Raw genomic sequence first — 12,158 nt, forward strand, 5'->3', positions numbered from 1 at the left:
TGTTGAGTAGTATTCTATAGTAAGGGTGTACCACATTTATTTTAAAATTTTCTGTTGATGAAATCATATGTTCTCCCTCATATGCGGACTATAGATCCAGGGCAAATGCAGCAATGTGGTTGGACTTGGATCACATGATAAGGGAAGAGCAGATCTGGGTGATATAGAAATAGGCAGAAAACCCAAAACATGAAAGTGTTTGATGTCCCCACTCCAGAGGAGTTAATGCAGAAACCTTAACACAACAGAGGTTATCATGAGAAGGGGATCAGTAACCAGGGTAAAGATCAGTTAGAGATGAATTAACATGGGTCATAACACGTGTACACGAAAGCAATGCTAGGAATATTTCTGTATAGCTATCCTTAACTCAACTAGCAAAAACGCTTTGTCTTCCTTATTAGGCTTGTAGTGATAAAGGCAGAACAGGACCTGCCTGGAACTGAGGGGGGAAGGGAAGACAGGGTGCGGGAGGGGGGCAGGGGGGAGAAATGACCGAAACAATGTATGCACATGTGAATAAAAGAATAAAAAAAAATTTTCACCCAACTGAAAGATATGTTTTTTTTCAATTGAACTATTGTAAATAAAACTACTATAAATAGTCATGTAAAGCCCTTAACTTTAAAGATATTTACTTAAATAATTGTGGATGAGACAAAACAATGTCTAGGATTTGTTTCAAAAACCTCCAGACCAGAGAAGATACCAGAACAAAAAATTAGTAAGTTTGGGGCTGAGGATATAGTTCAGTGGTATAGAGTATGTATCTGGCATATGCAAGGCTGCAGGTTCAATCACTAGTGGCAAAAGTAATAAATAAGATAGTCATGAGTTTACAAGTACATTATCCTATTACCTCTACTTTTGTATATGCTTAAAATTTTCCAAAATACAAAGTTTAAAAAAGAAAAAAAAATTTCTTAATTGACCACTACACACCCATACACATAAAAACATCTTTAAGCAAAATTGAAGGTATGAGTATTTTTATCTTATAACTTCAGTCCATGCCAAGATCACAGGGATTCTTTGCTTAAAACACTCCTTCAGTGATGGGCATTATAATATTCACCCTAGGCAGATCCAACCTAGGCATCTGCTAACTTTCTTTCAGAAGTTCTTTATTAGACTACAGGGTTGAGATAATAGGTAGTCCGAAAGGTTGGACAAAGGCAGGTGAGTAATCACCATAATCAAATGTATGAGATTCATGAGTGGCTGTCTTCAAAAGAGGTTTCATGTCTGACATGAACAGGCCCTTATCATCAAGACAAATGCTGAGAGAACAGAAGTGTGATTACTACAGATGAAGAGCAACAAACTTTATGAGCACAATCAGGCCTGAAAATGAAGGGAAATGCATTTTATATTATGTGAAGGCTGCTTTTGTTTTTAAGTCACTCTGGAGGACAGGATATTATTATCATGTTCAGCCTGCAAGTTAATGATTTTTCAGTATAATTCTGTAAAAATGATGTCTACTATTTGGCACCATCAATATTCTATCAGTTTATTCTCTCCCAGTTCCCCAACTCTATATCACATCCCTTTCCATCCTACTGAGGCACTTTGTTTTTTCCCCACATGAGTTCTTACAAAAATGCAGCCCCATTCTCTCAAAGATCTCAAACAAAGAAAAAGACATGAAATACCAATCCAATTTGGGGATTAAAAACCAAGACCTTTAAAGAAAATACACATGATGACTTTCAAATGCCAAATGGTGCACTGGCTACAAATGAGTTTCCCTTGGATAGTCTTAAATGATAGAACATCCACTGTGTTGAGAAACTCAAAGGCTTAAATAAAGTTTGTTATTGGAGGTATTATTAAAAGAAGTTATTTGGGATGGTGATGTGGTAGAGAATTTGCTTAGTAAGGACAAGGCCCTGAGTTGAAACCTCACTGCTGCCCCAAAAGATAAATAAATATATAAGTTATTTGACTCATCCACAGATGAAATTCAGCAAGACAAATTCCAAAGGTCCATCTAAATTTTATAGTTGGATTGTAGTTTGGTTATTTCAATTATTGCTCCTATTAAGTGAGCCCTGATTTGATGTTAGAAACAACATGTACTGTGATAGGGTTTGATCTTTATTACTATAACACTATGAAAAATAGGAAAAAGATAACACAAATGTCTATAAATTAAAATGTATATAAAATTCTATTAAAAACAATCAATGTATAGATTGGTTCATTTGGTTGGTTTAAAAACTTGGGAATTCTACCAACGGAAAGAAATCTACTGAAAACATCATATTAGAAAACTAATAAAATAGATTTGAATTTTAAAAAATCCTGTTTCTATGTCATGAGTCAGAACAGAAACATGTAGAATTAAAACACAAAATTACATAAACCACCAGGAATTGTGATATAAGCTGGCATTGAGATTACTAATGGGGGTGCTAAAGACTAAAGGAAAAGGATAAAAATTGGGATCAGAAGCATAATGGAAAAATTATTTGAGAAAATGGTGCTAAAATTAAATGCACATATATTTTGGATGCTCGCTTCCTCTATCCCTTGGCATTTTCCTTGCCTCCTATAACCAAACATTTCTGGGTCTTATGGATTCTGACTCTACAGTAAACATTTTGGACAGTTTGTAGTCATTAACATAAGACTAAAAGTTGAAACTCTTAGCACTCACCTTAAATATTAATGAAAAGTAGTTTGCATAAAATAAAATGGTCTTGTCAAAAATCTTTACATCTGCTTTGCTTATATGTCATTTAGCATTCTTCACAGTAACCACATATGCTTGGTCTACAGAACTTGGAGTTCAGAGGGGACCAGGGTAGTTTCAGAGAAAGCAGTATATTAGAAAACAGGTAGGGCACATGCAGACAACAAAGAGGGAAGACATTAAAACTGGAAAGAATTCCAAGAACAAACCGTCCGAGATAGGTACAGGTAAATAGACATGTTTGGCAGGAGTGAAGGTACAGAAGATCAGTTTTAAAAAGCAGGTGGGAGCCAGGGAGTGTCAGCCACTTAAGCCCAAGCAAGGCATTTAGACCATGTCCTACGGGCTTGAGCTATAGGCTTCAGCATGGGTGAGGTAAGTATGCAGTGGTTAAGAAGATATGACTAAATGCAAGGGGAGAGAGGGAAGGGGAAGAAAAATCAAAGATAAGACGCTTTACTAATTGTTCCAGGTGAGGTCATAGGGCTTAATCTAGGAGGGTGATAGTGGGAAGGGAAAGGAAAAGATTAATTTGAGGGGCAGCATGAAAGGTACGTAAAGCTAGTTTTGTCCTCAATTGAAATCTAGAAAATGGTCACTTGCAGTCATTTTTGAAGAACTAATTATGAGCTGCTAAGGATTCTTACGTTGATTGGGAGGTAAACTGCCATTATTATGCTCAAATATGTAAGAGAGCATAAAATTTTAATGGCTGGTAAAGTCATTTTTAAAGGAAGCTTTAATTAAGCTTAATAGAGGCTTAGAAAAAATAAGATTTTAGATATAAGTAAAAATTATTATTAAAGTCATGATTGGTTGCAAGGTGATGAATACTTTTAAATTTCTAAAATAATTAACTGCTGATTTTAGCAAGGCAGTAATACTAACATACATGATTGACAGACCTATTTTCTCTACTTTTGCAAATCGGCCTTTTATATCTCCTTTCACAGATCTATTTTTCTACTTTGCACATCACTATTGTAAACCTATCATTAATCAAAAGTTCATAGTTTTGCAAATGCACCAATGAGTAAAACTGGGAAACACGATAGGTGATATCAGCTAAAGCATCTATTTCTTAGTATATGTGCCAACTTGATTTCTATTTTCACTTATGGAATCCATTTTTGTGAAATACTTACTACATGCTAAGTACTCTGCTGGGTACATAATGAAAGGTAAAACAGAAAAACACACATGGTCATATGTGTTTTTACAAAGGAGCTCACAAAACAGGAAAAAAGCTAGATATTAATTGTTTAAAAATCATCCCAATATATAATTCAAAACTAAGATAAGTCCTCTGCAGGAAAATTATAGAGTGTTAAGAAAGCTTTTAATAAGGAGGGTAAACCAAGTCTGGGTCTGGGAAGGTGTTTTTTAAGGAAACTTATCTTTAAACTGAAATCTGTAAGAATGTGGAGGAGAAAAATAGGGAATGGAGTGGATGAGAGAAGTAGATGAAAAAACGATGAGCAGAGGAAAAGAACTGCATACAGGGCTGTCAGAGTGGCTCGAGCGGTAAAGCGCCTGCCTATCAAGTGTAAGGCCCTGAGTTCAAACCCCACTATTGTCAAAACAAAAAAAAAAAAGGTGCATACAATAAAACAAAAATATTCTCTAACCTGTTGAGTAATAGTGTCCCATGGTCCTTGCAGCAGCCGTGTTTTATAGCACTCATGAACTCCATCCCATATGTCCTTCAGAGCTAAAGGTCTTCCATCTATAAAAGTGCATGATAAAATTAAATTAGTGATATATGTGACATGATGGTGCTTGGTGTTAATTTAAAGTACTAGAAGAGTATTATAACTTCTTCAAAAATGTTTACTAGTGCACACATATCTTATATATCAAGTGTGCCATATGAAATACTGTTTTCTTCCTGAGGGACATCTAAACAACTAAGCTTTTATCCTTTGTATCCACATAGCAATAAAATTATCTGTCCATTCATTGCCTCTAAGAATTTTACAAAATACATAAAAGCCAAAAGTGTATTGGAGAAAACTGATATATACAAGTGTAGGTAAAGGACCAGGAAAATGGACTTCCATATTCACAAGCGCTCACTATGGATAACTCTAAAGCCCACTCCACTTTATTACTTAAAACAAAAAGACCATACTCAGGCTTTTTTCACTCTCCTGTTGATTGAGTGTTGATAATTGCTTGATTGAGCATCATGTAGAGAAAAAGAGAGGGAAACACACCATTTCTTTTAATAAGAAGCTTACCATCTACTAGGAAAACTATGACAAGTGTATTAATAACTGAAAGTTCTAGGTAAAAAGAGGTCACTACCAGAGGAAACCTGCAGTTCTCTGACAGTCCAGAGGCACATTGCATATTCAGATTCACAGAATTTAAGTCGAAATGTAAGGTGTGAGGGAAAAGCATGAGATTTGGAATCTGGGCTAAGTTTAAACCCTGGGGTTAGCAATTACTCTCTTCACTACTGCAAGTTATTTTGCTTTTAACTTTACTATAAAGTGAGGATAATAATCCTTTTCAAATTTTGTTCTCATGAATTTATCCAGAACTATGTTTGGCAAAAAATAAGAGCTCAATAAATATTAGGTATCTTCTCTCAGCTCACCACTCCACTACTAGGTAATTCTCAAAGCCAAAAGATTCATTTCTAAACTGTTATTTTTCAGGATGTCTCCATGTTTCTACAGCATGCATACCGTCTTTGATATAGTAAGGTATTAATAGGGTAAGTAGGGCATTTCTCATGTTTGACCTGAAAAGTTGAACTTTTCCTCAACCTTTATTTTCAATAAATAGCAGTAGAATATTTTGATACATTTTCAATAAGTATCTTCATCTTGGCATTTATCTGGCTGCAGGAGACCATTATCTTGTGATAAATAGTTTTATTCCATTGACATTTCCATGTCTGTAAAATGAACAAGATTTATTCATCCAATTAACATTTGAATGTCATGTTTAGCTACAAGTTAAAAAAAGGCTGACTTCAATATCTGTGTTATATTGTTTTCTGAACACATTTACAGAGTAGTGCTAAACTCTGCTCTTAATATAAGCACAATATCTCTTCATATATGCATGTACATGTATGTGTGTGCACATGTCTGTGTGTGTGTCTGCTGATGTTAGAAGACGCAAATAAGATCTTAAGTACTTCAGTGTCACGTAAGTTAAGTAATCAAATTACAAAAAGGTGATAGGCTTTTAAAATAATTTTTACATATCAAAATTAAAAGAAATCAAGTATACAGCTTTATAACTGCTAATTTTATAAATAAGGCAACCAGTGTCTTGAATAACACAAATCTCCAAAATTATGCAGTCAGTTCACAACTGAGCTGAAATCAGAATCTAGGTTTCAGGACTCACAATCCAGTGCTCTTCCTGCTCTGGGGACAGAGACGTTACAAATGCATTACAAGTATTTATTGAAAAAATGATAAAGAAAAGAATTCCCTCCTTATCATTATTTCCTCAAGACAGAAAGAGCTTTTCAGAACTAAAGAAGAATGCAGGGCTTAATATCTGATAATTTTAAAAGATTTTAATATTATTCCTTAAAATATTTCAATCAACAATCTAAGTATTGAGTACATGGTTTGATATAACCACTCTCAAAACCTCATACTCTCCTGGAAACATTCATACAAAATGTAATAATAAGCAGCCTAGCACCAATGTGCAGCGACCCAGAACAAACAGAATTTTTATCAGATTTGATACTAGAATTGAAAGTAAGTGCCATAAGCTTTCAGACATCAAATCTAGAGAGAAAAATGCATTCCTTAGAGTACAGGAATTAAAAAATGATCTAGTCACCTAGATCATTTAAAGATATTAACTGAATGCACTTCTACCTGTATCCCAAAAATACCATTTAATAAAAACAGAGCAATTAGTATAAATGCATTTCTCCATTGATTTTAAATTAATCAAAAGAATTACAGTGTGGAGGCTGGAGGTAGAGCTCAGTGGTAAAGTATGTGTTTGGCATGCACAAGACCCTGGTAGATTGATATACCTACCACCTTGTCCTTTCTCTATTCTTCACACAGTGCTGCAAAACCAGAAACCACGAGTCACTTTACATCCTTTTCTTTCTTAACCTTGTATTTCATAATGAAAACAATGGTCCCCTATTATATTTTAAATATCTCTAGAATCTGTGCTTTCAATTCCATTCCTGCTGCACTGGAGTACAAGTTCTAACCTCCAGCGGCAGACTCTGTCAGTCCTCCAGTCTCCTGGTGCTGGCTCCTAGGCCATGTCACTTTCAAACACAAATCTAATATAACTTCTCTCTTGAACACCACTCTTTAGTTTTCCTTCTACCACAGCATAAAATCCAAGCATTTGGGTATTCTGGATCCTGTTAAGTAACCTATCTTTGCCATTCTTCCCTAAGAATCAGCGCTTAGAGAAGGAGGAACTTCTAGCTCTCCACAGGCTCATTCTAGCAATCCTTTTCCCTGTTGGATGCTTTGCATAGCAACTATCACTCTTTCAAGTTATCTTAGTTATTTATAAATTTCTCATTTTCTGTTTTTCCAACTATGAAGCTCTATGAAAGTAGATATTGGTATTCTTAATCCTGCCTGTATGCCATCCCCTGAATCAAGGTCTGGAACACTGTAAGTAGTCAATAAAGATTTGTTAAATCATAAATACAGATGATGTTTCTATATTTTTTCCTATCCAGTATTATGAAATAAACATTTTCCCACATGAGTAAAAAAAAGTTATTATTATTTTTCCAAGTATGTGACATTGTACTAACATAACACACCATAATTTACTTAAGAATTCCACTGATGTAAGTCATTTAAATTATTAGCAGCTTTGAAACAGTGTCTGACACAAAATAGTCACAAAGTAAGCCATAGTGATTTTCCTTCTTTTCAATTATTTTTTGATAAATTCTCTAGCATGGAATTACTAAGTCAAAGTGAAAAATAACTGTTTTAATTCAAGACAGAACTAGTATCTCACCTCCCAAGATCTTCTCTGGGGTAATGAGATAAGATGTTAATTTTAGAAATGGCTATTTATATAATTTGTCACTAACTACATGCCAAGCATTGTTCTAAGCCTTTGTGATATATACATCAGTTAACAAAGCAATGTTTTTGTGGAGGTTACATTTAGCTGGAGAAAGGGAAGGATGTGACGATAAGTAATGAAAATAATAAATGAGTAAACCATAGTATATTAAGAGATGATATACTATGGTAAAAAGAAAGAGTAAAATAAGGACTGCCAACCAGGGGTGGGTTTGCAGTGTTAGATCCCACTGAGAAAGAGACTTGTGAGTGAACACTGGGAAGCATTAGCACTGATACCTGACTGTGAGAAGGAAAAAAGTTCCAGGGAGAGGGGAGAGTGGAATCACTTAGCACTGGCAGGGTATTTAAAAACATTAATTAAAAAAAAAAAACAGCTTTATGAAGATGTAATTCACATACCTACAATTCACCCATTTGAAGTATACAATTCAATGGTAGTCTCAGAGTTGAGTAATCACCACCTCAGTCAATTTTGGAATACTCTTTAGCATTTGAAAAAGAAACCTCAAACTCATTAGCAGTCATTAGTTATGGTCCCTCTACCTGTCCAGTCCTAGGAATATACTAATTAGCTTTCTGTTTTTATGAATTTGTCTATTCTATACATTTCGGATAAATGGAATCATACAACATGGGTCTTTTGTGACCTTTCACTTTGCCAACTGTTTATAAGGTTCATCTGGTATAGCATGTATTGTAGTTCATTTCCTTTTATAGTTAAATTATATTCCATGTTAATGGACAATGGGATTTTTTACCCACTTTTTGACTGCTTTGAATAATGATGCTATGAATATTCATGTAAAAGTTTTGTGTGAACATATGTTTTCTTTTCTCTTGAGTGTACCTAGGAGTGGAATTGATGAGTCCTATGGTAACTCTGTATTTAACCTTTTGAGGAACAGCCAGTCTGTTCTCTAAAATGCACTGACATCCTACCAGCAGTACACGAGGCTTCTAAACTTTCTATATCTTTTCCATCACTTGATTTTGTTTTTGCCTTTTAATTCTAGCCATCCTACTGGGGGTGAAGTGGCAACTCACTGTGATTTCCATATGCATTTTCCCTTACAATATGTGACACTGAGCATATTTTCATATCACTATGTTTTTTGGATAAGTGTCCAGTCAGATCCTTTGCCTCTCTTTAAAATTGGGTTATTCATCTTATTATTAAGGTGTAAGAGTTCTTTATGTATTCTAGATACAAAATCCTTATCAGATGTATTTATTTGCAAATATTTTCTCCATTTCTGTGGTCTATCCTTTAAAGCACAAAAGGTTTTAATTTTGATGATGTTCAGTTTAAAATTGATTATTTTCCTTTGGTTGCTGTGCATTTGGTGTCATATCTAAACCAGTCCATAATCCAAGATCATGAAGATTTAGTCCTTTATTCCTTCTGAGAAGGGTGCTGACTTTTGGAATGAGGAGATACTGCAGGGTTTTCAGCAGATGAATGACATCATCTTACTTAGGTTTGAAAAGGGTCAGATTCTGTATCTCTTTCAAGAATTTGAACCAAAAGAAACACAAATGTTTATTTTTCTTTACTTTTATGTTATCTTCTGATATTACTTTATTATTATTTGCGGGTCTCTTCCATCTACAACATAGATTTCATGCAGGCTGTCTGACTCCTGGCTATGCTCCTAGCACACAGACGAGTGTGGGCTGAACCTGTAAGACAGTATAAAGTGGGGACCAGGGCTGATGCTACAGCAAGGCACAGACACACACAAGTGCAAGTTATGGGGACCGATAAATTGGAAATTAATAACAGGAGCTGGCATACAGAGAGAGAGGAGTGTGACTATATAAAGAAAGGCAGGGACGAGAGACTAGAAGACCATCTACCTCTATGGAGTGCCTGGCTATAGTCCAAATGAAGCCTGACCAAGCCTTATTTCTGTGAGGCCTTTTGCTTCACATAAGCCCCATTCTCTTCTCAACCCACTTTTCTGAACCAACTTGAGTTCTTTTCTGATCCTTATAACTAAAGAAAAGTTGGAAACATAACAGAGTGTAAGCCCCCTAGAAAATGCATCTATAGGCCATTCTGCCTGGTATGATTTCCATAGCTGTGACTTCCTTGACTAGCCTCTCCAGACTGTGCCCTCCAGCTTCCAAAATCTAATCCCCTTAGGAAAACTGAAGATCAACAAGCAATTATAATACCCTTGTCAAAACAATTGCCTCTGTGTGTGTGTGTGTGTGTGTGTGTGTGTGTCTGAAATATTTGCTTCTGATAGGCCATAACCTGGCTAGTTCTCTTGGGTATCTCTAGAAGTTCTGTGTTTGGCAGCTTCTGCTAAAGCATGGCATATCTGGTGGGACTATATGGATTAGAAATTAAGTGCTTAAAACATACAGGTCTTAAATAAATATTTCAAAGACCGCTGTTCTTCAAAACAGCCACCTAGAAAGGTTTACTGACTGCTCACCAAATTCAACCAATATTTATGCCAACAAAGCCATAAAACTGTCAATTGAACTGCTCTTTGGAATGCCTTCAGAGCCAGACAAGAAACTACTTTGTAGTCACAAATAAATTTTAATAAGAATTTTAAAAAGTACACTCACCTTATTCCCAATATTTGGCTCTGAATGATTTTATTGTCTCAAAATAAATTTCCCTTTTGCCAACTTTTAGCCATAAGGATTAGAATTGTCAAAACCAGTAGTTGCAAAAATGTGTTGAGCCACAACAGTGTGAATGATAAAAAGCCATGATTTGCTTTTCCTCTGCATCTCTGTGAATCTCTTCGGTTTCTGCTAACCATTTACACTGTAAAAGACCTGGTTAAATGTAGCTTTATCTCCGACAATAATGATTTAGTAAAGTATGAAGTGGGTTCTCTTCCCTAAGCCTTCATCATTTGTGTATCTAGTTATAGATAACACTTTCATGATCAAATATAGATGAAAATTAATTTTTTCAATCTTTTATAAACAAATAAAAATTTTTTGACCTAATCAGCAATATCTTTAAACCCTGTCATACACTAGTGGCACTGAAATATATTCAAATGTGATTGTGACTCTATTTAAAAACCAAAAAGTAAAGTCACAGAGAAAAGAAAAATTAACAAATGTTGCCCAGCCTGGCTTCAAACTCTCAATTCTCCTGCCTCAGCCTCCCAAGTGCTGGAATTACAGACATGTACCACCACACCCAGCTAACAAGTGGTAGTTTCTAAAGGTTGGTTTACAATGTAGAATCTAAAACAATATTGTGAACTTTTTATACTCAGTTATATTAAAACCCATTAGCATATAAAAATGGAGACTTCAGAAATACCATTAAAACCATTGAATGGTGATAGCCAAACATATAAAGAATGACATCATAGAAATAAAGCAAATAGGATAGAAACTTGAAGTATTTTGTACATATCTATCCTTTATAAAAACTGAAGAATCAAAGCTTTAACTTAAATTAAAACATGGGCATAAATAAACGCTTGGTCAAGTAAATAAAACACATTATTAAGCATGTACATGTTCAGTTCAAAGTAGTTCTAATCAGGAACTTTCAACCACATTTAAAAAAAATGCCTATTTTTTTTGTCTGACCTCACTGAGGGGAGATATAACCACACTCAATCAACGACTCCCTAGTTTCAAATAGAAGATACTCAACAGCACCAATTTTAACATGTTCAGAAATCTCATTAATCATATCCAGGCTACCAAGTTCAGTAAAAATCCCAGAAATACTTGAAAAATTTAAACATAAGTCAAAATGATTTCAGCAGAAATCTACCAAGTGAGCACAGTAAATTGAGGTCATTTATTTAACAGATGTTTATTGACTGCCTACTATGTGCCTAAAGCAATGTTCTGTCAGCAATCTAAAATGTCAAAGACAAAAGAGGAAGAGACATTGGGCAAAAAAATGGAATAATTAAAAAGTACAATCTTTAGCAACTGCCAGTAGCATTTAATTTAACATTTTCATATAAAGTCTCTCAATCGAATAATAACCTACATGTCAAGTAATCTATATATTACTCAAAATGTGCAGCTTTCTAAATTAAATTTCTCAGGGCTATTAGTTTTCATGAATCCAATAATAGCATGAGATATTTCACTAGCACTACCTAACTCTAGTGCATGCACTCCTAAGTCATCCTTACCCTTATTGTATGTGGTTTCACTAACATTTTCTCACTCCTAAAATGAAGATTAGAAAAAGTGAAAATTATCAGTAATAAGTTTAAGAGTGATGTCTTAGACATGGTCATTAGAAATCAAAAGGAAAGAGTGGATTTTTCACAATAAAATTATTTAATAGATTGTCTTCAACAGAGCTTTGATGGATATAAAAATTCATGTCATACTCCACAGTGAGGCAAAGATGATGCTCCACCAAAGGAGAAAATGCATTTCTGCTTCAG

The 12,158-nt window shown here is 34.8% G+C and overlaps 1 protein-coding gene across 14 annotated transcripts in view; it reads right to left on the minus strand.

The window, feature by feature from the left end:
• The window catches only part of Atg10 (autophagy related 10), a 273,358-nt gene that overhangs the window by 80,095 nt on the left and 181,105 nt on the right, over window positions 1–12,158 (minus strand). For all 14 annotated transcript variants that reach the window (XM_074077169.1, XM_074077173.1, XM_074077164.1 and 11 more), the window contains one exon: window positions 4,327–4,424. In XM_074077169.1, coding sequence (XP_073933270.1) covers window positions 4,327–4,424 — 98 coding nt within the window. The remainder of the gene's footprint in view (window positions 1–4,326; window positions 4,425–12,158) is intronic.

This window comes from Castor canadensis, chromosome 6, assembly GCF_047511655.1.
Source record: "Castor canadensis chromosome 6, mCasCan1.hap1v2, whole genome shotgun sequence".
In the NCBI taxonomy this organism is placed as follows: Eukaryota; Metazoa; Chordata; class Mammalia; order Rodentia; family Castoridae; genus Castor; species Castor canadensis.